Source organism: Pseudorasbora parva, chromosome 14 (genome assembly GCF_024679245.1).
Source record: "Pseudorasbora parva isolate DD20220531a chromosome 14, ASM2467924v1, whole genome shotgun sequence".
NCBI lineage: Eukaryota > Metazoa > Chordata > Actinopteri > Cypriniformes > Gobionidae > Pseudorasbora > Pseudorasbora parva.
Genome location: NC_090185.1, coordinates 45,876,074 through 45,903,749, shown reverse-complemented (window position 1 = coordinate 45,903,749; position 27,676 = coordinate 45,876,074). Strand labels below are relative to the sequence as shown.

Below are 27,676 nucleotides of genomic sequence, written 5' to 3'. Positions count from 1 at the left end.
TCATCGCTGTCATGTGTTCTGATTGGTCTGAGCTCTATGTATCGTCATCACTGTCTTGTGTTCTGATTGGTCTGCATTCTATGTATCGTCATCGCTGTCATGTGTTCTGATTGGTCTGTGCTCTATGTATCGTCATCACTGTCATGTGTTCTGATTGGTCTGTGCTCTATGTATCGTCATCACTGTCATGTGTTCTGATTGGTCTGCGCTCTATATATCGTCATCACTGTCATGTGTTCTGATTGGTCTAAGCTCTATGTATCGTCATCACTGTCATGTGTTCTGATTGGTCTAAGCTCTATGTATCGTCATCACTGTCATGTGTTCTGATTGGTCTGTGCTCTATGTATCGTCATCACTGTCATGTGTTCTGATTGGTCTAAGCTCTATGTATCGTCATCACTGTCATGTGTTCTGATTGGTCTGAGCTCTATGTATCGTCATCACTGTCTTGTGTTCTGATTGGTCTGCATTCTATGTATCGTCATCACTGTCATGTGTTCTGATTTGTCTAAGCTCTATGTATCGTCATCACTGTCATGTGTTCTGATTGGTCTGAGCTCTATGTATCGTCATCACTGTCATGTGTTCTGATTGGTCTAAGCTCTATGTATCGTCATCACTGTCATGTGTTCTGATTGGTCTAAGCTCTATGTATCGTCATCACTGTCATGTGTTCTGATTGGTCTAAGCTCTATGTATCGTCATCACTGTCATGTGTTCTGATTGGTCTAAGCTCTATGTATCGTCATCACTGTCATGTGTTCTGATTTGTCTAAGCTCTATGTATCGTCATCACTGTCATGTGTTCTGATTGGTCTAAGCTCTATGTATCGTCATCACTGTCATGTGTTCTGATTGGTCTAAGCTCTATGTATCGTCATCACTGTCATGTGTTCTGATTTGTCTAAGCTCTATGTATCGTCATCACTGTCATGTGTTCTGATTGGTCTAAGCTCTATGTATCGTCATCACTGTCATGTGTTCTGATTTGTCTAAGCTCTATGTATCGTCATCACTGTCATGTGTTCTGATTTGTCTAAGCTCTATGTATCGTCATCACTGTCATGTGTTCTGATTGGTCTAAGCTCTATGTATCGTCATCACTGTCATGTGTTCTGATTGGTCTGCGCTCTATGTATCGTCATCACTGTCATGTGTTCTGATTGGTCTAAGCTCTATGTATCGTCATCACTGTCATGTGTTCTGATTTGTCTAAGCTCTATGTATCGTCATCACTGTCATGTGTTCTGATTGGTCTGTGCTCTATGTATCGTCATCACTGTCATGTGTTCTGATTGGTCTGCGCTCTATGTATCGTCATCACTGTCATGTGTTCTGATTGGTCTGTGCTCTATGTATCGTCATCACTGTCATGTGTTCTGATTGGTCTGCGCTCTATGTATCGTCATCACTGTCATGTGTTCTGATTGGTCTGAGCTCTATGTATCGTCATCACTGTCATGTGTTCTGATTGGTCTGCGCTCTATGTATCGTCATCACTGTCATGTGTTCTGATTGGTCTGTGCTCTATGTATCGTCATCACTGTCATGTGTTCTGATTGGTCTGTGCTCTATGTATCGTCATCACTGTCATGTGTTCTGATTGGTCTGCGCTCTATATATCGTCATCACTGTCATGTGTTCTGATTGGTCTAAGCTCTATGTATCGTCATCACTGTCATGTGTTCTGATTGGTCTAAGCTCTATGTATCGTCATCACTGTCATGTGTTCTGATTGGTCTGTGCTCTATGTATCGTCATCACTGTCATGTGTTCTGATTGGTCTAAGCTCTATGTATCGTCATCACTGTCATGTGTTCTGATTGGTCTGAGCTCTATGTATCGTCATCACTGTCTTGTGTTCTGATTGGTCTGCATTCTATGTATCGTCATCACTGTCATGTGTTCTGATTTGTCTAAGCTCTATGTATCGTCATCACTGTCATGTGTTCTGATTGGTCTGAGCTCTATGTATCGTCATCACTGTCATGTGTTCTGATTGGTCTAAGCTCTATGTATCGTCATCACTGTCATGTGTTCTGATTGGTCTAAGCTCTATGTATCGTCATCACTGTCATGTGTTCTGATTGGTCTAAGCTCTATGTATCGTCATCACTGTCATGTGTTCTGATTGGTCTAAGCTCTATGTATCGTCATCACTGTCATGTGTTCTGATTTGTCTAAGCTCTATGTATCGTCATCACTGTCATGTGTTCTGATTGGTCTAAGCTCTATGTATCGTCATCACTGTCATGTGTTCTGATTGGTCTAAGCTCTATGTATCGTCATCACTGTCATGTGTTCTGATTTGTCTAAGCTCTATGTATCGTCATCACTGTCATGTGTTCTGATTGGTCTAAGCTCTATGTATCGTCATCACTGTCATGTGTTCTGATTTGTCTAAGCTCTATGTATCGTCATCACTGTCATGTGTTCTGATTTGTCTAAGCTCTATGTATCGTCATCACTGTCATGTGTTCTGATTGGTCTAAGCTCTATGTATCGTCATCACTGTCATGTGTTCTGATTGGTCTGCGCTCTATGTATCGTCATCACTGTCATGTGTTCTGATTGGTCTAAGCTCTATGTATCGTCATCACTGTCATGTGTTCTGATTTGTCTAAGCTCTATGTATCGTCATCACTGTCATGTGTTCTGATTGGTCTGTGCTCTATGTATCGTCATCACTGTCATGTGTTCTGATTGGTCTGCGCTCTATGTATCGTCATCACTGTCATGTGTTCTGATTGGTCTGTGCTCTATGTATCGTCATCACTGTCATGTGTTCTGATTGGTCTGCGCTCTATGTATCGTCATCACTGTCATGTGTTCTGATTGGTCTGAGCTCTATGTATCGTCATCACTGTCATGTGTTCTGATTGGTCTGCGCTCTATGTATCGTCATCACTGTCATGTGTTCTGATTGGTCTGTGCTCTATGTATCGTCATCACTGTCATGTGTTCTGATTGGTCTAAGCTCTATGTATCGTCATCACTGTCATGTGTTCTGATTGGTCTAAGCTCTATGTATCGTCATCACTGTCATGTGTTCTGATTGGTCTGTGCTCTATGTATCGTCATCACTGTCATGTGTTCTGATTGGTCTGAGCTCTATGTATCGTCATCACTGTCTTGTGTTCTGATTGGTCTGAGCTCTATGTATCGTCATCACTGTCATGTGTTCTGATTGGTCTGAGCTCTATGTATCGTCATCACTGTCTTGTGTTCTGATTGGTCTGAGCTCTATGTATCGTCATCACTGTCTTGTGTTCTGATTGGTCTGAGCTCTATGTATCGTCATCACTGTCTTGTGCTCTGATTGGTCTGCATTCTATGTATCGTCATCACTGTCATGTGTTCTGATTGGTCTGAGCTCTATGTATCGTCATCACTGTCTTGTGCTCTGATTGGTCTGAGCTCTATGTATCGTCATCACTGTCTTGTGTTCTGATTGGTCTGAGCTCTATGTATCGTCATCACTGTCATGTGTTCTGATTGGTCTGAGCTCTATGTATCGTCATCACTGTCATGTGTTCTGATTGGTCTGTGCTCTATGTATCGTCATCACTGTCTTGTGTTCTGATTGGTCTAAGCTCTATGTATCGTCATCACTGTCATGTGTTCTGATTGGTCTGCGCTCTATGTATCGTCATCACTGTCATGTGTTCTGATTGTTCTGTGCTCTATGTATCGTCATCACTGTCATGTGTTCTGATTGGTCTGAGCTCTATGTATCGTCATCACTGTCATGTGTTCTGATTGGTCTGTGCTCTATGTATCGTCATCACTGTCTTGTGTTCTGATTGGTCTAAGCTCTATGTATCGTCATCACTGTCATGTGTTCTGATTGGTCTGTGCTCTATGTATCGTCATCACTGTCATGTGTTCTGATTGGTCTGAGCTCTATGTATCGTCATCACTGTCATGTGTTCTGATTGGTCTGTGCTCTATGTATCGTCATCACAGTCATGTGTTCTGATTGGTCTGAGCTCTATGTATCGTCATCACTGTCATGCGTTCTGATTGGTCTAAGCTCTATGTATCGTCATCACTGTCATGTGTTCTGATTGGTCTGAGCTCTATGTATCGTCATCACTGTCATGCGTTCTGATTGGTCTAAGCTCTATGTATCGTCATCACTGTCATGTGTTCTGATTGGTCTGAGCTCTATGTATCGTCATCACTGTCATGTGTTCTGATTGGTCTAAGCTCTATGTATCGTCATCACTGTCATGTGTTCTGATTGGTCTGTGCTCTATGTATCGTCATCACTGTCATGTGTTCTGATTGTTCTGCGCTCTATGTATCGTCATCACTGTCATGTGTTCTGATTGGTCTAAGCTCTATGTATCGTCATCACTGTCATGTGTTCTGATTGGTCTGTGCTCTATGTATCGTCATCACTGTCATGTGTTCTGATTGGTCTAAGCTCTATGTATCGTCATCACTGTCATGTGTTCTGATTGGTCTAAGCTCTATGTATCGTCATCACTGTCATGTGTTCTGATTGGTCTGAGCTCTATGTATCGTCATCACTGTCATGTGTTCTGATTGGTCTGAGCTCTATGTATCGTCATCACTGTCATGTGTTCTGATCAAGTACACCTGGCTGCAGCCTGCAGATCGAGGCGGGGCTGCACACGGGGGCGGGGTTGCACGTGTCACCCCGCCCACAACGCTTCTCATTGGTTAGTGCCAAAATATGACGTCAATTGAGGCGTGGTTGCACCTGGGGCTGGACTGCACGATTCGTCCCGCCCGCAACTCTTCTCATTGGTAAGTGGTTAGTGACGTCGATTCATGTGGTTTTCATTTCCGCTGTTCATCGCTGCATGGTGAGTACAGGCGAGCTACGCAATTGAGTAACCCCAGAGTGCAGTCTGGACGATGGGGCGGGGCGACACATTAAGGCGGGGCGACACGTGTCGCTCCGCCTACACCCAATTTCATTGGTTTATAATATAGCGAATCTTATTGCCGTAGACGCTTGCGGCTTGAGCATGCGCATTCCTTTATGTACGTCTTTAGCAGTGGCGATTTCTTTAAGACTGCAAGGGAAGCTCGGCTTCCCTTATAATGTCACAAAATTAATGGTCAAATATGTACTATTGTATTAACATTTTATTGACTAAAAATGCGTTAGAAAACGTTCATCTCAAAGACGAGTTCGTTCAGAATCAAGTTACATATAGCAGGTCGGCTGACTTGATTTCCTTCTCATACATTCCCGCAGCATCAGTGCATTTCCCTATTGAAGCCCAGCGTCCATTGACTTCAATGGGGCTGCTTTGAACGTTTTTTTTCAGCGCTTCGAAACTAGATGGTCATTGGATAAACGCTGCGATTATGTCCCGCCCACGGACGCTCAGCGTCTCTGGGAGTGAATGGAGAGTGGGCTGGCCCGGACGCCGAGCTTCTGCGTGATGATTGGAGGGTCTGCATCTCCTTTTGACTGACAGCGATTCTGTACTATAAGGAATCACTGAAGCGCGCTCAGTCCCATCGCGGATTTCTCAAGTTCAGTCGAAATAAAAGCTGCTGCAACCTATTTCTTTGATATTTGCTTGGCGAAATTGCTTATTTTTCATCATACATTTCACACAATTATACACCACATTCCTTGTTTCAGTTTTACAGAGTTTAATATTTTTTTTATAGCTCTGCTGGCCATTGAGAGGACACTGGTCAAGTCACTTGAAAAGACTCCTAGTTGGTACGACAGGGTCAGAGACCATTTTCTTGAAAAGGAACAAAAGGCCGGATTTACTTTTAAATAAATAGACAATTTTATGATGTAGGCCGAAAATGAGCTTCCCCTCTCTGACAGACCAGTAGCCGCCACTGGTCTTTAGAAATGATCTACCTACGAGCTACCTGCATCTGTGTGGGGAAACGACAAACATGCAGTAAAACTTCGGCTCTCGCTGTTGTTTTCGCTGCATTTAAGGTGAGTTTAGTCCATAAAATCACACAAGTAATGCACATTACTGTTCCTGACACTTTTCTTAACTTTAATTGAAACGATTCTATGTTATATTTACTTGATAGAAATGTAACGTTAGTGTCTTTGAAGAAGTAGATATGCAAAATATAACACTTTTTTTTTATTTTAAAGATGTCATTTAGGCTAACTCTTGTTTTTGAACGTTTAATCACATTTTATGTTTAGATGAGAGGTTTTGATAGTTATGTAAAGGTTTTGCTGATAAATTTGTCAATGGATGATAGCAATAAGCACATTTATTTACCTAACGGACCTCGCAGAGTGCGAAAATCCAAGTTGTTGAAACCTGTTCTGGTCTCTCATGGTAAACAAATATGGATCAAATCAAATGTTCTGTGATTTCAGGAGCGACAGAAAAAAACTCTACAACAAAGGAAAGCTTTAATACATTTAATAATATGAATGTGCATTATTGAAAGCCACTAAACTACGAATACAGTTTGTACACAAACACAGTAGATAATGCTGTACATGTAGCATTTATATAGCATCTATCCATAAACTGTAAGGTTTAGCCTTACAGAAATACAGGTGATGAACTGAAAAAGAACACCCAGAACACCCCAGCTTATTGTTGGAGAGGAGACAATCAGTTCTCTTTGTCAAAATAGTATTTATTGATGTCTTGCTCTGGAAGCACTCTTGTGCTAATATAATTACAGATCCTGCAACATCTATTTTTGGATTAAATCAATGCTTTGTTTATAATGAGGAGGATGTTTTAAGCTATGAAACTTGCAGAATGCAACAAATAACTTAATCACAACTACCTCAAGTGGCCACTGACTAATCCAACATTTTTTATCTTCTTTCTTGTTTCAGATGCTGCCATAGAACGGCATGAGAAGGCAACGGTTTGGTAGAACTGAGGTTCCAATATAAGAGTATGCACATAATGTCCCAGTAGACGGCGTGTAACTGTATTACACCAACTGAGTGGCAAAAACACTGAGTGGCAGGATTGGTGTTCAGCGTGAATGCTGCAAAAACAGCGCAACACCCAAAACACATCTGGGAAAGGGTTAGGTACAAATAGATACAGTTGATTGCACATTCAACAATAAATCAGAGCAATCTTTGTACAACCTTCCGAAAGCTACAGAAAGACAAACAAATAAATTGCTGCTATTAGCAGAAACAACCTGAATCCAGACATCAGAACATTTTATGTTAGATATGTAAAATTTTGGGCTAAAATCATATACTAGGTCATATACTGTATTGACAACTCGCCAATTAAATATTTATATTTTTGTTAGCGTTTATTAAAAAATATCCATTGTAATGAGCATTGTGTTCTACAAAGGTGGATGGTTAAATAGACAAACCCAGTTTTTCTTCGAAAGCAAATGTGTACAGTGCAGAACTCTGTATTGTCTGGCTCATGGTAATAGCTGACAGCTATCCAAGTAAATTTAAAAATCTACACAAAATATAATTTAACAACCAGTATATACATTAATGTCCTCAACACTTTAATTTCACCAATAAATCCCAACTAGAAGTATGACCACACATCAAGTCAGATGTTATGTCTGAAATGCCTTATTGCGTTAACAATTTTTAAGCCTGGGTAATATGACGATTATATAATCATCTGGATTTAGAGCTACCTAAACTGTATTTATAGTATTTGTTTAGCAGATAAAGTGTTCACAGGCTTTGCTTTATATATTTCCCCGGCATCGGAATCAGGTACATATAAATGTCTGAACATCCAATTCCTGGCCAAACACTGGTTCTTTGGCGAGTTGTAATAATCACTGTTGAATCCAAATACATTTAATTTATTTCAGGAAAAAAAGAAGCTTGTTTTGCTCCCATTTCTGCAATTTCTCTTATTAAAGTAAGCCCTGCTCCAGAATGTTTTGCCACTCAGTCCAGCTGAGGGTCGTGTCCCAACGGGAAAGTGACATCAGCGCACACCCTCTATTAAAGAAAAGAGACTGGCCTATTGCAAATCCAAGTTTACATTAAAGCTTTGTATTTTGAGTTAAAGTCTATTTGTGTCTGGATTTGCAAAATTTAATTTTTTGTGCAGTTAAGTTTATATGTGCTCTCTGTACTTTTACTTTTTGTTAACATCAATAAAAATCACAAACTATTGTTGTTCAGCACGTGTTCTCTGCAGACAAACTAATATATTAACATATATTAGAAATTAAAATATGCACATATATTGCAAATTATGGTATTAACATATGTATAGCTAAACTTATTCACACATAAAGGAAATAAAAAATATTAATAAGGTGCCAATCTATTTTGATTTAAGTAATTTTAATATATGAAAATCTATTATTAAAATATTCCACACGGTGTAACTTCTTTGTGGGTATTTATGTGCTCAAATGCGTATATTGCAATAAATGTTTCTATCACTTCTCTTCTTGGTATTTACTGCAAGTCCTCGGGTAGTGTTGCACAGATTTACAGGAGTGAAAATTATTTTCATCCCGTTTGTACACAGATTATAGCATGCACAATGCGAGGGTAGATAAATAAATGGATTTTTAATATCTCATTTGTCACATGTTAACCCGTTGACACTTAGCTATTTAGTCCTACAATAAAATATGGACCTTTAAAACTCTAAATTCATAGCCCCACATATGTTATTAACAGGGAAATACTTTTTACCGCTTTAGCACTTTATACAATTGGACAACAATCTCGTTTAAACGATTGGTCATGCTTTAAACTAAAATTAGCCGTTTGTGTTCGGAGGTGTCCAATACTACAGTTAATAATTAATTATCATTTGCGTAAAATCCGGGTTTGTGCTGATCCACCGAACCTGATGAAGAAGCCAAATGTTAAACAGCTCTATAGCCTTAATTATGCCGGAAGTACTGTCACCAAGCGCTCGTTTTTGCGTTTTGTTTCATTTAAAACAATATATGAATCTATTCCGTGTGGTTCATTCATAAAATCGCACATTAAGGAATGCGCATGCGCAGGCTTAAAGCGTCTACGCCAATAAGACTTGTTGTATTGTAAACCAATGAAATTGCATGTGGGCGGAGCGACACGTGTCGCCCCACCCCAATGTGTCGCCCCGCCCCATCGTCCAGACTGCACTCTGGGGTACTTGACGCAATTTGTTTATTTACCATTTTAAATTCTAAATTGACGTGTGGAACGTTGTTAAAAGGAAATGTGATCGCGCGCGCGTGTGCGTGTGTGCGTGCGTGCGTGCGTGCGTGCGTGCGTGTGTGTGTGTTCCTAAATTAAGTCCCTTAAAAACATATGCAGTGGTAAACTAAACCAGAAGAGATATGACAAGTTCATGTACAAAATTACTTTTTTGCATGAATAAAATAATTAGCCTAAATGTCAAATATATTGATATTATTTATTAATATTTACTATTAATGATTATTAATTACAATAATTAAATTAAATGTATTATTAAGTTTAACATTCCTTGAAAGTAGGGTTCATTTTCTGTTTTACATACTGTTGTGATGCTATATAGTATGTGCAGTAAAGCAGGGGTGTCCTGTAGAGTTCCGCTACAACCCTAATTAAAAGCACCTAAACCAGATAATCATGGTCTTATTAGGTGTTAAAAAAATAAAGACAGGTGTGTTGAGGCAAGTTGGAGCTAAACTTGCAGGACAGTGGCCCTCCAGGACCTATTTCGGACACCCCATGCAATATAGTGATAAAATAATGAAACATTTTATAGTAATACTGATGCTGTTTTTCCTTCTGTTTGCAGATCCTTGGCCCCATTTATATATTCCCTGTGTACCACGTTTGCTGTATTTACTTATTTGCTTTGCTGTGTTTAGTATTCTCCAATACTTACTCTCCATTTCACTCCTGTTGTTTTGTCGTTCACTTTATAACTCAAAGGCTCTTTTAAGAGCCATTCCCCCTTGCAAAAATGCACAAAACTGTTTTAAGCAAGGGGGAGTGTGAGCGGTATTTAAAAGACTGCACTAGTAATTGCCCATTCTGCCAGTACACTAGCATGCCACAGCTGATGTATTACCACATCCAAAACCACTTTCAGCGGGCTGTGCAACACCTTGGTGAGTCTTTCCTTGTCACTTTAAAGTATAATGTGGTGACAATCCAGTCATCAATACACTCTGCATGCTTCTGATTTAATTGTGTTTGAGTTTGTAATAGAATGTTTAATTTTAAGGCTTAGGTTAACTTTTCTGCATCCTGCACATGCACAGTGTAGTGTGCAAACATTCAAAATATATTTCATTGACCTGGGTCTTTGTTGCTCAAATCACAAAAAATGTTTTTGCTCATGCGTCTTGTGGTGGTCCACTGTCTAGAGCAAAATGCAGACAAGTGAAGCTTAATTTTAGGCCATTTTCAACACCCCTTTTTGTTGTTTTTGCCCTTTCAGATTTCACTATTTTAAAATGCAGTTTGACATGTCGTGCAAAGTCTCACTTTTACTGCTGCTATTGTTCAGTGACTGTGATAACTCGGGGAAATTTGTTGAAGCACATAGCCAGCCATCCCTCACCACCAAACCAGCCTCAGCCACCCTCTGTCCGGCCGCCTGGTCCTCAGTCACCCTCTGTCCGGCCGTCTGGTCCTCAGCCACCCTCTGTCCGGCCGCCTGGTCCTCAGCCACCCTCTGTCCGGCCGTCTGGTCCTCAGCCACCCTCTGTCCGGCCGTCTGGTCCTCAGCCACCCTCTGTCCGGCCGCCTGGTCCTCAGCCACCCTCTGTCCGGCCGCCTGGTCCTCAGCCACCCTCTGTCCGGCCGTCTGGTCCTCAGCCACCCTCTGTCCGGCCGCCTGGTCCTCAGCCACCCTCTGTCCGGCCGTCTGGTCCTCAGCCACCCTCTGTCCGGCCGTCTGGTCCTCAGCCACCCTCTGTCCGGCCGTCTGGTCCTCAGCCACCCTCTGTCCGGCCGCCTGGTCCTCAGCCACCCTCTGTCCGGCCGCCTGGTCCTCAGCCACCCTCTGTCCGGCCGCCTGGTCCTCAGCCACCCTCTGTCCGGCCGTCTGGTCCTCAGCCGCCCTCTGTCCAACCGCCTGGTCCTCAGCCGCCCTCTGTCAGGCCGTCTGGTCCTCAGCCGCCCTCTGTCCGGCCGTCTGGTCCTCAGCCGCCCTCTGTCCGGCCGCCTGGTCCTCAGCCGCCCTCTGTCCAATCACCTGGTCCTCAGCCACCCTCTGTCCAATCGCCTGGTCCTCAGCCGCCCTCTGTCCGGCCGCCTGGTCCTCAGCCGCCCTCTGTCCAATCGCCTGGTCCTCAGCCGCCCTCTGTCCGGCCGCCTGGTCCTCAGCCGCCCTCTGTCCGGCCGCCTGGTCCTCAGCCGCCCTCTGTCCGGCCGCCTGGTCCTCAGCCGCCCTCTGTCAAACCGCCTGGTCCTCAGCCGCCCTCTGTCCGGCCGTCTGGTCCTCAGCCACCCTCTGTCCGGCCGCCTGGTCCTCAGCCGCCCTCTGTCCGGCCGTCTGGTCCTCAGCCACCCTCTGTCCGGCCGCCTGGTCCTCAGCCGCCCTCTGTCCGGCCGTCTGGTCCTCAGCCACCCTCTGTCCGGCCGCCTGGTCCTCAGCCGCCCTCTGTCCGGCTGTCTGGTCCTCAGCCACCCTCTGTCCGGCCGTCTGGTCCTCAGCCACCCTCTGTCCGGCCGTCTGGTCCTCAGCCGCCCTCTGTCCAGTCACCAGCCATCCTCCCCAAATGCTCGGCAAAGAGGACTGTCACTTACAGCCAATGTGATTTGACCTTGTTGGCTAAAAATCTACGAACCCACATTAGAAGGCATCACACTGAAAAGCACAATACAATTACTCCTGAGAGGCACTTTCTATCTCAGTGCATTGATGAAAAAATTGGCCTTTTTGCTGTTGAAAAAGCTTTTCATGGTCACGCAATACCCATACATGTTATAAAAAATACTTGGGGCCCAAACTATCGCTCGGAATGTGAACTTGACCAGTGTATTTTAAATTCAGAGTTTGCTCATAACACTGGGATACTGCCGTTTGAGTGCTGCCATATCAAATCACTATGTTTTTTTAAGCAAGTTGCCAATCCTGATGTTGCACTGACAGAGGACAGTCTCGCTCAGCTGGTGCAACAAAAGTGGTTTGGTGAAACAAGGAAAGCCCAGCTGTTAAAGTTGCAGCAAGAGGCAAATGCTGCAGAGACACCGCTGTCTTTTCATGTCACTGTTGGAGGACCATCAACAAAGTGTTTCATCTCTGTATTTGAACCAACAGTGACCTATTACAGCAGGATGGGAAGAGTCATGGTGGCTTACAATAAAAAGAAAAATAACTGGCATTGTCCTTGTGCCCGACCTCGCCACTCATGCGTCCATAAAGCTACAGCAAAGTGGCATCTTTTTCAGATAATGCCAGAGCTCTTTAAGAGGGTCAGGAGTTCGGAGGAGGTTTTCAGCACTGCACATACAAGTAATGTTGATGCAGGCTGTCAAGATGTTTCATATCCCCCCAACTCTCCTACCATTAAAAGGATGATGAAATATGTGCTGGAAAATAAGAAAATTCCAGTAGAAATTCCACAGACCACTCTGCAAATGTCAAAACATGGAAAGGCTTTGAATAATTTCCCAAAACATCTTGTGCCTGAGGAAGTTGAATGCCAAGTTTGCAAGGGAGTTTTGAGTGACCCAAGGATGATAACCTGCCGGGCAAAGATTGTTACGTTCAATGGGGGGATTATGGGTATGATACCTTTGTATTTCTTTGATAAATATTTTTTAATGTTGTTGCTTTTGATAGATATCAGTAAATATTTTTTTAATATCAGGTGTATCTACTTACTACAAGCTGTGCCATAAATGCAACCTCACATACAGATACCAAGAGTGGAGTGAGGGTTTGCACAACTTCAACGATCACGTAATCCTCTCGCTACATTTGTGTGTGGTTTTGCGAAACTCTCTACAGGTACAATATTACTAAAATTATACCTGCTATTTTTTTTATATATATATATATATATATGTGTGTGTGTGTGTGTGTGTGTGTGTGTGTGTGTGTGTGTGTGTGTGTATATATATATATATATATATATATATATATATATATATATATATATATATATATAGAATATAATATAATTTATATTTATATATTTCTTCTATATTCTATATTCTTCTTCTTTTCTGTGGTCCTTCCAGAATCACACAGCTGTAGGTAGGGTTGTGCAGATAATTGAAGGCACAGAGAGAGAGTCCTTGCCCAAAGGTGACCTCATCATGCAGGCGTATCTTCACTTTGAAGCTTTGTGTGATCTGGACTACCTTTACTCATGCGTGTCCTGTGGATACAGTCCATGTACCGTCATTATGGACCTTCATAAAAAAGGAGTTTTCAGCATCCCAGGTATGTATAAAGTTATTGTAGTTGAATTGGTTCCAATTATAGTTTTGTGTTTTGGTTTAAATTTGATAATTCACATATGTAGCTGAATTAAGTTTATTTATGTCGCAGTCAGTGAAATTCCGTCTCCACCTGCGTCTTATGATGGTCATGTTGACATAGAGGAGTTTTGGAATGCAGTGGCAATGGACATTATAAGCAGAGGGTTTTACGCAAGTAAGTTTTGATTCTGATGCAGATATTGTGATATGGCTTAGTGTTGTTCAATTATTATTTCCAAACTTACACTGCAATATTTGCAGCAGCTTTCCATATTTCTAAAAGTCCCAAATATACAAAACTTATAAAATGAAGAAGCATTTAATAGAGAAGCCAACTTACATGTTTTCTCTAATCCTACTGGCAAGTATTTACCATATATATCTATAAAAAACATGCAATACATGGCTGTATTTTTATCCTCAAGGTGGCAAAGAAAACCCATTTACAGTTTCACCTAGTTACCACAACTGGTCCCCATGGATAGGTCCAAAAACAAGGAAATCTGCCATGGTATTAAACACAGAGAGTGCAAAGGTTCAACCCTCAAATATGAGAGTGACATTGATGTGCCTTTTACTGAGGAAAGGCTTGGTGATGAGCTGCTCCACCTCAAGGTAAATGGTTGTTTAAATAGTTCAGCGTTTTGGTTTATCACATGAAGCTATTATTACACTGCTGTCTGCATAGTACAGTGGTATGTATAGGGTTGCTTTATATATGTGCTATATATATATATATATATATATATATATATATATATATATATATATATATATATATATATATATATATATATATATATATATATATATATATATTAAAAAAAAATCTGAACCGGCTCTCAAATTGACATATTTTATCAGATTGCAGATTTGAAAAAGCTGTGTCGACAATGTGGGGTTGAAGTTGTTGGCTCCAAAATGGATCTCATCCTCAGACTTCGCAATAAAATGTCAAATAGAGTGACTTACAACAAAGTGTTTCAACAGGTGTGGGGTGCTTCTGGTAAGTGATGTTTTTTTGTTACTAAATGAAGTTAATACAATACAGTACTACAAAATAAACATTAACGAAAATATAATTACTCGTATCCCTATAATTTCATATGTATTTATTGGAAGGATTTCACTGATCTTTCAGAATCGTTTTCATTCAAATATTTTGTTCTTTTAGGTGGCCTGGGTGTGATCATGTGTCCTTGTGGGATTGTGTATTCTATTAAATTTAACTTGAGAGCAGAGAGTCCACGTGACTTTGCAGACCTTTTGTTGTCTTGGAAACATTTTCCCAATGTTACAATTTATGATTACCCTAGAGGATTAGTGGCACACACAAATAAGAGACAGCCAATTCACCCACCTTTCCATCCCTTTGAGGGCAGAGTACAAGACCCCTCGTCTGAAAATGTACAAAAAGCAAAAGAAGGGAAGCTAAAGGTTCATCTTCCCTGGCTTGCTCACAGGAAAAAAACTGTGGATCCTGATTGCCACCCATTGACCGGTTCTTCCGAGCACTATTGTCTGTGTGACGTTTTCCACCAAAACAATAGTAAAGACAAGAGAGATGTGCTGCACACTATTGGTCTTGTACCAGAGCTGGCTGGAAAGATCAACAGTCAGTGTGCAGAGCAGCTGTTCTCTGAAGTAAAGAGAAACAATTACTTCATGAATATGTTAAGACCATCTGTGCACATATTTCTTGCTCGAAACATTCTTCACCACCGGAACCTCGCACGGAACCGGAAGAAGTTGGAACAATTCAAGAAATTGTTCAGTGGCAATCATAATTTGCTATTAGATTTCCAATGGAAAGGTCATACTCGGTAATGTATACATTTTATTAATGTGCTGCATGTGAATGGATCATTCAAATTGATTTATTGTAATAACTATATATTTATAACGCATACATAGGAGCAGATGCGGAACCACATTATTCAAAGACAACCCAAACTTTGAATACCACTCTGAATGAGACAGAAATGCCTACAGGTTGAGGGTTTTCTTCAACTCATTGAAGTTTGTGATTTTTCTTAACTTTAAGTAAAAACATTTAATCTTTTCCTTATGTACAGCTGTCCAGTCGCAGTGTGACCCTAAATGTCCAAATCCTGTGGTAACAAGCCTAAACATGGTTACAGCAAGGAAATCATTTTGGGGAACCATACCAAATGAGAGACAACAGCAGTTGGTAAGTTATTTTTTGGGATTTGCCTTTACAAAATGCTGTTCATCCGGCTAAGCATGTATGTGTCTTTATCTGTATGTTAGCTAAACAATGCTTTGGATGTCGGGAAGAGCAAATACGAGCTTCTGGCAACTGTATATAACACAAAGCTGAAACGATCAGACCTGTGCTCTCTGGGACTGGAGAAAGACATTGAGGGAACGGTACACAGTTCAAAGACACATTCGAAGATAGTAATTAATGGGGAGATTTGTTTATATTGAGTTTCTATGTTTTATTTACACGCAGGTTCTCAACTGTTGCCTGAAAGTGGTAGAGGCCATAGCGAAATCACAGGTGAAATGGTCTATATTTTGTGCTCCTATTGCTTAAGCTGCTTAAAGGGATAGTTCATCCCAAAATAAAAATGTTAATTTAGTCACACTCAAATTCTTTCAAACCAGTATGAGTTTTTCTTCTGCTGAACATAAATGATGATGTTTTTTTGTTTTTGTTTTTATTCAATGGAAGTATGTACAGGTACAATCATACACCAAACTTTTCCATTTTTGGGTCATCCTTTTAGCAGCTCCTTAGCTGAAATGCATACTTTTGTAGTTGTACTTACAGTGGTCTGAATGTGAATACTCTCAGCTGTTGGTGTATTTAAATCTAACCCAAGGCAAAATCAAGAATTTTAAAGTATGTTGAATGTTTCTATACAGGATGTGAATGTTTTCTCGGCCAATTCTTATGTAATTGCAACATGGCCAGACAGCACGCTTGAAGAGCAACTTCTACACCTGCCTGTATGTATCAGAGACATGTGTCTGTTTAAAATTAAACCAAGACACAAAGTTTCCAAATTCTGTTGATGATCAATATTATTTGTTTTCAAGCTGGATGAAAACATTGACTGGTTTCTATTCCCAACATGGATACCAGGACATTGGATGGTTTGTGTAAGTAATTCTGAATCTGTAGTGTTTACCTGGGATCAATTATGCTGACATAAGTTTTAGATGGTTTTGATCTATAAATTGTAGTTGTCTTCTTTTGCTGTATATATTGTAACCTATCAACAGATTATGAAGCCAGGGGAGCATGAGATTTTTTTCCTTGATCCTCTGCACGGCAAAACATTCAGTCAGGAAGAATACATGCTCATCTACAGGTTTTATAGTGCACTGTTCAGAGTTCAAAGATTGTGGTCGTTCCTAACCACATTTTGATAAAATGTGGTCGTTCCTAACCACATTTTGATAAAAAACTATTGCCGCAATTAACTATGTTTTTATGTGACTTGTTCATCTGACTTTATTTTTTAGTAGACTTATTCACTTTTTTGCAAAGTGTCAATGAAACTAGTCATGGAATACATGGAAGTTCTGGTTCTGCCCCCCATTTCAGTTATTTTGTATTACTTTGTTTGATCCAGTGCAGTAACTGTTTTTTAAAGCTATGGCCTTTTTGTCATCACAGAAACATTGCACAAATCCTGTCTCCTGGGCCTTGGGATGAATACTGTGTCAATGATATTATGGTACCAATATTCATTTGAATAAGTAACTGTAAAATCATTTGAGATTGTTTAATTTTGACTCTGTACATGTCAATATCAACAGGGCCTTCCACGACAACATCTCAGCAACAGCTGTGGAGTTTTTGTCCTGATGGTAAGTTTATGAAGCTGATGTGTTCTTTACTAGATGTTTATCCAGTACTTGTATCTGAGCAAATGTATTTGTACTGTTTACCATTTCAGTATTCGCTGAGCTTTGTGACAGCAGGGCCCTTTGATTTTACAGAGGTAAGTGAAATATGAAATGGCAAACGCTTGATATGTTTCCAAATTTTATTAAATGTTTCCAAATATTATTAAAAGTAAACTGAGTATTTCTTTTTATCTTAGCCTGATGTGCCTTGCATCAGGAGGTGGTGGTGTTTGTTGCTTTTGGAGAATTTCCCCTTGAGGTGTGTTAATTATTAACATTTTATGTATTTATTTTTTGGAGCGAACTTAAATTTTTGCTGTTCTGTCACTATCACATTATACGAACCATTGAAACTCTGATTAGCTTTTGAGAGAACATTTTATAGAACAGAGCTTTCCTGTAGCTCAAACAAAAGAGTGTGGCGCTAGCAACGCCACGGTCATGGGTTTGATTCCCAGGGAAAGCAAGAACTGACAAAATGTAAAATGTATATCTTGAATGCAATGCATGATTTTTGTGGATAAAAGCGTCTGCCAAAAGCGTAAATGTACATAGAAAGAAAAAAATCCTTCATTTGAAAAATGGAGCCATGAACAACCTGGAAACGTCATGGAATTCTAAAATGGCAATTTCCAGGCCTGGAAAAGTTTTGGGAAAATTAATGGAAATTTGTTTCAAATATGTATATAATAGATATACATAATAATGTATATAATGTATGTTATTATTCTTCAGGGCTCGACATATTTTACCTTTTATAAAGGGCATCCCCCCCCCCTAATTTTATTAAATATAAGCTATGCTTCAGGTTTCATATTATATTTTTAAATTGTATCTATATATTAAATTAAAATAAGACACTATAGGGCTGTTACCAATCAAATTAAATAATTTACACTGAAACGTTACAACTGCATTAAATTATGTATTGAGATTTGTATTTTTGAATAAACAAAATAAATGTTGAAAAGTAATTAAACTAAACCACCAGTAGGTGGCAGCAGGTGAGTCATAATAAGTGAGTCATTGAGTCATTAATTCAAACGATTCAATCAAACTGATTCATTAAGTAACACGTGAGACACGTTATCGTTCTGCTGTTTGTAACTTTGTTGCTTAGAATCTTTGCTTAGAACTATTTTTGCAGCTAAAAAATAACAACTCAACATTGCTAAAATGTAAGTTACTAAATGTTAATTAATTGTTTATGGAACTGCCATATGAAAGTGTCATTTACAGTCCTGATGGTATTCAGGAAAACGGCACACTTGGTTGTGTGATGTTTAACTGTATCATGTAATAAATATAAAAACTTCACATTTTGAATGTCCCTTCAAGGGTGTTAATGTCGAGCCCTGTTCTTATTTTAAAATTAAATGAAAAAGTAATTGAAATGTATTGGTAGAAATGTGTACGAACCCTATGAATAACATACCTGTCTCTACTACTTTTCATTACAGGTCTGATGAAGAAACTCGGGCAACAAAGAAACAAATGAGGCACATTGAAAAGAATGTATGAGAAATTTAATATGAAATGTTTTCTTACGTATATGTGTGTGTGTGTGTGTATATATATATGACATACATGCATGCATACACACTGACTTGTTTTCTCTGCTATCCTTTTAGGCACAAAAGGCAAACGTGACTCCTGACTTGCACCTTTTGAATGTAAGATGTCTGCATGCATTTTTTTTTTTTTTTTAAGTGCTGGAATACTGTCATATTCCATTCAAGCAAAAAAAGGACTAATCATTTTATAAATACTTTCCAGCTACCCATGGAGATCTTGGAGATGATACTCCTAGAAGTGGTGCTACAGGATGGAGATTCTGCCTACTTGAATCTGTCACTTACTTGTAGCAGCTTTAGTGCAATTGTTAACACGGACCTGTTCAGACAGAAGGCACACTACGAATGGCTTGACAGTAAGTTTGTTAAAGTTTAAATGTGTGCAATGAAGTGTGCATGAGGCCTAATGGGTATAAGTTTGGCTTTACGTAATCTTGCTGCTTGCATTCTTTAAAGCAGTACCCATGGCTAACAATCTTATATGTTCAAAAGTGTGTTTAACTGTTTGGAAGCAGATCTCCTAGAAGTGGTGAACTCCTCACTTCTCTATGGGACTTTTCCAACCGCCCTTAAAACTGCAATAGTTAAGCCTCTTCTGAAAAAGAGAAATCTGGATAACTCCATACTGAGCAACTACAGACCAATCTCAAATCTCCCCTTCATTGGCAAAATCATTGAAATAGTTGTTTTCAATCAGCTGAACAAATTCTTAAACTCAAACGGATTTTTTGACAATTTTCAATCTGGTTTCCGACCGCATCACAGCACAGAGACAGCGCTCATAAAGATTATAAATGATATTCGCTTGAATACTGATACAGGCAAAACATCAATTCTGGTTCTACTCGATCTCAGTGCTGCATTCGACACTGTTGACCACAACATACTTCTAGACAGGCTGGAAAACTGGGTCGGGCTTTCTGGGATGGTCCTCAGATGGTTCAGATCATACTTAGAAGGGAGAGGTTATTATGTGAGTATAGGAGATCATAAGTCTGAGTGGACGTCCATGACATGCGGAGTCCTACAAGGGTCAATTCTAGCACCTCTCCTGTTTAACCTGTATATGCTGCCACTGAGCCAAATAATGAAAAAGAACAATATTGCTTACCACAGCTATGCTGACGACACCCAGCTCTACTTAGCACTGTCACCTAATGACTACAGCCCCATTGACTCCCTGTGCAAATGCATTGATGAAGTTAACAACTGGATGTGCCAAAACTATCTTCAGTTAAACGAAGACAAAACTGAAATCACTACATTTGGAAACAAAGATGAAATTCTCAAGGTGAACGCATATCTTGAGGCTAAAGGTCTGATAACAAAAAATCAAGTCAGGAATCTTGGAGTGATTTTGGAGTCAGACCTGAGTTTCAGTAGTCATGTCAAAGCAATAACTAAATCAACATACTATCATCTGAAAAATATTGCAAGGATTAGATGTTTTGTCTCTAGGCAAGACTTAGAGAAACTCGTTCATGCTTTCATCACCAGTAGGGTGGACTATTGTAACGGCCTTCTCACTGGCCTTCCCAAAAAGACCATTAGACAGCTGCAGCTCATACAGAACGCTGCTGCCAGGATTCTGAGCAGAACCAGAAAATATGACCATATCACACCAGTCCTCAGGTCTTTACACTGGCTTCCAGTTACATCTAGGATCGATTTTAAAGTACTATTACTTGTTTATAAATCACTCAATGAGCTAGGACCTCAATACATCGCAGATATGCTGATTAAATACAAACCCAACAGATCACTCAGATCAGCAGGATCAAGTCAGTTAGAAATACCAAGAGTTCACTCAAAGCAAGGAGAGTCTGCCTTTAGCTATTATGCCAGCCGCAGTTGAACCAGCTTCCTGAACAGATCAGATGTGCTCCAACAGTAGCCATATTCAAATCCAGACTCAAAACACATCTGTTCAGCTGTGCATTTACTGAATGAGCTCTGAGCACTGTACGTCCGACTGATTGCACCTTATCTATGCATCATTTTTTAAATTCTTTTTATAACTGTTTTAGTTTACCTGTTTTTTTCTTTTATCATCATTTTATTATTTTTAATTCTCTTTACATTGTATTCATTTTCTTATGCATTTTTTTTATCCCTATTTCAATTCCTTAATATGTAAAGCACTTTGAATTGCCATTGTGTATGAAATGTGCTATATAAATAAACTTGCCTTGCCTATATGTGCATGTAAAAAGTATTCTCTTTTACGTGTTTTTGCGCTTACAGGTGTTGTGAACTGGGGGATATGGAGTGAAACATCCAAGGCTGAATTGCGGGTGCCTTTTGAAATTAAAGAGTGCCAAAAATGTAAAACCTTCTTCAAGTCCTGCTCGGGTTTTTACGGAAATGGGAAGTGTGGTTGCCTGAGAGGATTTTACGATAGCATAGAGGACCCAGACAGCTGTTTCATGTGCCAGTATTAGTTTGTCAGGGAAAGTGTGTAAAGGAAAGATGAATGGTGAAAGGTGAAGAGGAAAGTTTGTAAGATGGATAGAGATGGATACAGATGGATGGATGCACATAATGTCTTATTTTAGTTCTATTATTTATTACTATTGTCTCTGAATATTTAATAATTAGTTGTTACAAATCATTTTCTGTTGTTTTAATGCTTTGGCAATACAAAGTGTATGTATATATGTATAGATGTACAAATTTCACCTTTCTTTATCAGAAGTAATTAAACTTATTCATACCTAAATAACAATGAACTGTTTGTCTTGCCATGTTATTCATATACAAACCATGCTGGTATTTTTTACCATAACCCTTTTCATTATCAGGTACATTCATATCTATTAATTTTAATATCTTAAGACTTGACACTCTTGCTGAGAATATTAAAGTTTTATTTAATTGTTAAAAATGCATACATGTAACCATAAGGGACATACAGAAATAACAATATAAACAACCAGAAATAACTTACCAATAAGTTGTAAATAAACAATATAGCCCACATGAACAAAACTAAACTGTTAAACTATATTCGTTAATATTGCAGTAATTGGATTCTTGCTAGGTAAGTACATAAAACGTTTTACAAAAAATAACAAATTTACAATGTATTGTGTTTGATACTATATTATCACCAGGTATATGTAATTAACGGATTCACATTGTTTTATACATGTTTGTACTTCATATAGGACTATAGAAACTATTAGCATTGATTTCCTGTTTGCCGTGACTGACGACGACGTCAGACTTGACGTCACTAACCAATGAGAAGAGTTGCGGGCGGGACGAATCGTGCAGTCCCGCCCCAGGTGCAACCCCGCCCCCGTGTGCAGCCCCGCCTCGATCTGCAGGCTGCAGCCAGGTGCTTCTCGTTTCCTCTGTCCTAAAAACGGCCTGATGATTTCCTTGTTCTATGAAGTCCCTCCTTCAGAAACACGTATTGAGTTCTGATTGGGCCAGCGCTTCCCGTGTTGTGATTGGACAGCAGCTTAGCGCACTTTGCCCGGTGTCATGACAAATCCTGTCCGCCTATGAAATCGTGTCCGCAAGGACCCCCAGATCGATTCTATTGGCTGAAAGAAATTTTAATGTGAATCTGTTCAGAGCCTGATTACAATTCTTACAAAATCGCGTTTTGATTTTTGGTGTTTAAATTGTGTTAAAATAGTCTTTAATGTCTTACAAATCATATGTTTCATATACTAGTAGTATATAACTGAAGCTATTAGTGCTTATATAAGTATATAAGATTTATTGTCGTGATTTTGTATTGGTACTTAGTTTATCAGTCAAAATAATTCAGAACATGTTTTTGCTCCCATTATAGCAATCAGTTAGTATGGTAATGAATTCATAGTTTATTTTAAACAATTGCTTGTCCAAAACCATGTATAACAACTTATGTTCAGGCATTTAAAACCGCTACCAGCGGACACGATTTCACAGGGGGACAGGATTTGTCATGACACCGGGAAGTTTGAAAGATGGAATCGCGAAGAACGGGACCTTTAATTAAGATGTTTTGTTCTGTCATTGTGTGTAATAATTCTGTTGCTATTTTTCTTTTTGTTTAGGTTGAGGAAATTAGGGCCCTTTGTAAGGGGTGTGGAATAGATAACAAAGGTTCTAAAATGGATTTAATCATCCGACTAAAACAGAGGATGTCAAATAGAGTCACCTACAATAAGGTTTTTGAGAAAGTGTGGGGTGCATCTGGTAAGTCAGACTGTACAGTTATGTATCAGGGTGGCATTCAAGTATTGATATAACACAGTTATTGTTTACATAATAATTTGCTGTTCAATATGAGGAGAAGGGATTTAATCATTTTAAGATGTTGGGATATAAAAATGTATAAAGACAGACATATTGAGTACTCATGGATTCTTCTCTTCCCCCCTAGGTGGCTGGGCTGTTATAACCTGCCCGTGTGGAGTTGTATATTCTGTGAAATTTAACATCAGAGCGGAGAGCCCTCGTGATTATTGTGACCTCCTGCTTTCATGGAAACATGTACCAAATGTTACAGTGTACAACTACCCAAGAGGACTAGCCTCACATGCAAACCAACGTTCAGAGAAATTCTTTCATCCTTTTGAAGGTCGTTTACTGCATCCATCAGATGAAAATATCAAGGCGGCATCTGAAAATGACTTGGAAGTCAGTTTGCCCTGGCTTAATCACAGAAAAGAACCAGCTGATAAAGATGGTCACCCAGTTACTGGTTCATGTGACCACTATGCGTTGTGTGATGTGTTCCATCAGAACAATAGCAAGGACGTTAGGGATTCCTTAAGGAAGATTGGCTGTGTCCCTGAGCTTGCTGGAAAAATAAACAGTCAGACAGCTTTATTGTTTTATTGTTTTATTGTTTTATTAGGATCCCCATTAGCGGCCCATTTAATGGCAGCTAATCTTCCTGGGGTCCTCTTTTAAAATTATTCACATCATAAAATCACACAAAACAATAATCAACACAAATTACAATAAAAATAATTCAAACATTGCGCTTACATTCAGAGAGAAGAGAGAGAGAGAGAAAAAAAAAAAAGAAAGAAAGCAAAAAAGACAATTTACTGCTGGCACTAGATTACTTGCAACAGTTCCTTGGTTACTGTCCTCTTAAATTTGTATTTGTTCTGAATTCTGCGTGATGAGATAGAAAGTCTATTCCAAATAGATATTGCTCTGTAAAGTGATGTGCGTTTCAAAAAATTTGTCCTGGGAAGCGGAAGTTTTATATCACCACCTAGTGCCTGCCTGGTGGCGTGTAGGTGTCCACTTCCTACAAAAACAAAGTTCTCAGAGAGAAACTGTGGCTGTTTCATAAATACTGCATTCCACAACATTAAAAGTAATCGTAATTTAATTTTGTCGTCAACTGTGAGCCAAGAAAGACGTTTATGCATCAGGGCCACGTTAGTTTTTAAAGAGCACTGGAGGACAGTCCTTGCCGCCCTATTTTGTGCCACTTGAAGCTTACGAAGATGTTTTTGTGATGTAGACGACCATATAATTGGACAGTTTTCTAAATGGCACAAAACAAGAGACTGGACCACCTGTCTAGCAATGGACATAGGAATATATGACATACATTTTCTGGACATTGCAATACCCTTCCCCATTTTAGCAATCAGTCCATCAATATGAGCTGAAAAAGACAAGTAAGAATCCAAGGTGACGCCCAGTAACCTGGCTTGCGTCACTTGTCTTAGCTGCAGCCCATTGACTGACAAGTTCAAAGATGGCTGGGTAGTTAATTTCAATCATTTCCAGAAAAACATAGATGTTGATTTGTCTACATTTAAAACTAATTTGTTATCTTTTACCCACTTGCTTATATTCTGCAAATCATGATTTAATAGATTTGAAACATCATGAGGATTTTTTGCAGAACAGTACAGTGTGGAATCATCTGCATACATAACAACAGTTGAATGTTTCACAATAAAAGGTAAATCATTTGTAAAGATCAAGTATAGCAAAGGCCCAAGGCAGCTACCCTGGGGCACACCACAATGTATTGTCTTAGTAGATGAATATTGACCATTAAAGAACACACGCTGCTTCCTATTGAATAGGTAACTCGCCATCCATGACAGAGACGAAGGTGTAAAACCATAACATTCTAATTTTTGAAGCAGTATTTTGTGATCTATCAGGTCAAACGCTGCACTGAAGTCCAACATCACTGCTCCTACTAATCTGTTTGCATCTATTTCTTCTAACCAGTTGTCGGTCATATGAGTTAAAGCAGTACATGTGGAGTGACCCTCCCGATATGCATGCTGATATTTTGTAATCAAACTATTAGAAAAAAAATATTTATAAACTTGTTCAAAAGCAATCTTTTCCATGACTTTGCTGAGTAAAGGTAATAGACTGATAGGTCGGCTATTCTGTCCTGTAAATGTGGCTCTTTTATTTTTAGGCAGTGGTATAATTTTAGCCTCCTTCCATTTCTCAGGAAATACGCCCTGCAACAAACTTAAATTGACCAAATGAGCAATGGGAAAGGACAGAGCTTCAGCTGCCACCCTGATAAGCCTGGAGTCCAAATGGTCCATGCCTGATGCCTTTCCATCAGGAAGAGCTGCAAGAATTTTTCCAACAGAACCTCTGTCAACTTGACTGAATGAGAAAGTGACAGAATGGTTCTTCTCACTCATTATCTTACTTAATATTGCATCATAAGATGCTGAGATATTTGGACTCATACCAGATCTAAATTTCTCTACCTTACTAATAAAATAATTGTTAAAATAATTAGCAATTCCCTCTGGATCTGTGATGAACACTCCATCATTTTCAACATATGAAGCAGCTGAGTACTTACTCCTGCCCATTATTTGATTTAAAGTGTTCCATAATTTTTTACCATCATTTTTTGCTTCATTAATCTTTTCTTGAAAATACTCTTTTTTCTTCATTCTATTCATTTTAACTACTTTATTTCTGAGAGTTCTATATTGTTTTTGATCAGCTAGTTCGCAAGAAATGTTAGCTTTTATTTTAGCGTTATCTCTAGACAGCATTAATTTTTTTGTCCAACCAAGGGGCACTTTTATTTCTCACAGCTCTTTTTCTGAGAGGAGCATGCTTGTCAACTATTTTCATTAGTATGTCCATAAACTTATTAAGGGCTGAGTCAGGGTCACGGTCTTCATACACTTCTGACCAGTCCACACCTTGAATTTCACCCACATACTGCTCTTGGTTGAAATATCTGTAAGTTATTTTATGAATTATTTTACAGCCTCCTTTAGGCAATTTAGTTTTCCTTGTGACTCTTATGATATTATGGTCACTACAACCAGTGGGCACAGAGACTGCTTTGGAGCATTGTTCAAAAGCATTTGTAAATATATGATATACATGTTGCAGATGAAACCAATGTACTTGTTGCAACCCTAGTGGGTTGAGTTATGATTTGTTTTAGGCCACATATTGCAGCTGTGGATTTAAGTTTCTTATACATTGGACAGTTTAGTGACAGCCAGTCAATGTTAAAATCACCTAAAATAAATATCTCTCTGTTTTGATCACAAACAGCATCAAACATTTCACATATGTTATCCAAATATTGAGTATTGGCACTGGGAGGTCTATATACACACCCAACTAAGATAGGCTTTATGTGTGGTATATGAACTTGTACCCATAATGCTTCAATGTTCTGCCATATGAAGTCATTTCGAACATTAACTGGGATGTTATCCTTAACATAGAATGCTACACCACCACCATGTCTATTTCTGTCCCTCCTAAACAATCTGTAACCATCTATCTTCACATCAGCATCCGTGAAGCTAAAATCTAAGTGTGTTTCAGATAAAGCTAGGATTTCAATACTATTGGACTGCAAAATCTGATATATATCATTAGTTTTGTATCTCAAACTGCAGATATTCAAGTGCGCTATTGTAATACCCTTAATTGGAAAAGCTGAATGACACAAGTCAATAGCCATGATCTAAATTACAAATAAAAACAGACAAATATACAAGTAAGCAAAACAAAAAGATTGAATGTTTACATACTTCTAACTAGGCTCCTCCACTCTTGGATTTTATGACCAGTTTATCATATTTCAGAGTGGCTATTTCTCCTCTTTCCCGGGCAGCTCGCAGCTTGGGCAGCAGTTCTTTTCTTTTCTTCATTACAGCCTCAGAAAAGTCCTCATTTATATAAATACGTGTGCCTTTTAATTTCTTTGCAGAGGATAAAATGGTCTGCTTGTCCTTGAATCGCAGGAGTTTGACGATTATCTGTCTGGGTCTTCCACCCTCCTGATACAGTCCAATCCTGTGGGCCCGTTCAATTTCAATATTGTTGTTATTTAGACCCATTTTGCTGACCAACATATCCTTGATTTTCTTCTCGGATACATCCCAGCTCTCTCCTCTTTCCTCAGGAATGCCATCCACTATAAAGTTGTTTCTTCGTGACTGGTTCTCAATAAAATCCAGCTTTGTAACCATCTTGTCCAACTCCTCCTTTGATTTAAGTATTTCCGTTTCAAGCTTCTTCAACTTATTCATTTCCTCTTGTGCTTTAGCCATTTTGTCAACTTTGTCTTGAGTAAATTCCAGGCTGATTTTGATTCCTTGAACATCCTTAAATACATCATCTAAGCGTTTGTTGGTGCCATCAATTATGAGCTGCACAAAAGATTTAAAGTTGTCCTGTTGTTGTTGTAACATGTCTTTGTAAAAAAATATTTTTGCTGCTCAAGCGTCTGAGTGAAGAGGCTCATGGTCACCAGTGACTCATCCTCTGGTGGTACAGCCTTTGATTGTTTGGGAGGCATGTTGTTTCTTACCCTGTACGTCCACCTGGGCCCTGGGTGTGAAAACAGGAAATACCT

The 27,676-nt window shown here is 39.3% G+C and overlaps 1 protein-coding gene and 1 pseudogene across 1 annotated transcript; both read left to right on the top strand.

The window, feature by feature from the left end:
* Positions 1 to 11,665: 11,665 nt before the first annotated feature.
* LOC137039810 (uncharacterized) lies at positions 11,666 to 15,935 on the top strand (annotated as a pseudogene).
* Positions 15,936 to 16,473: 538 nt separating this feature from the next.
* LOC137039658 (uncharacterized) lies at positions 16,474 to 21,360 on the top strand. Its single transcript, XM_067414944.1, has 9 exons — positions 16,474 to 16,504; positions 17,025 to 17,085; positions 17,168 to 17,218; positions 17,308 to 17,352; positions 17,455 to 17,516; positions 18,718 to 18,772; positions 18,889 to 18,930; positions 19,034 to 19,187; positions 21,076 to 21,360. Exons 2-9 carry the CDS (start codon positions 17,083 to 17,085, stop codon positions 21,270 to 21,272), a joined length of 609 nt encoding a protein of 202 aa, XP_067271045.1. The 5' UTR covers positions 16,474 to 16,504; positions 17,025 to 17,082; the 3' UTR covers positions 21,273 to 21,360.
* The last annotated feature ends 6,316 nt before the right edge of the window (positions 21,361 to 27,676 follow it).

Excerpts from the sequence above, each read along its gene's own strand:
- LOC137039658 (XM_067414944.1), top strand. Across the intron at positions 17,353-17,454 it reads GGCCCTTTGATTTTACAGAG|CCTGATGTGCCTTGCATCAG; the intron begins GTAAGTGAAATA and ends TTTTTATCTTAG. Across the intron at positions 17,517-18,717 it reads TTGGAGAATTTCCCCTTGAG|GTCTGATGAAGAAACTCGGG; the intron begins GTGTGTTAATTA and ends TTTTCATTACAG.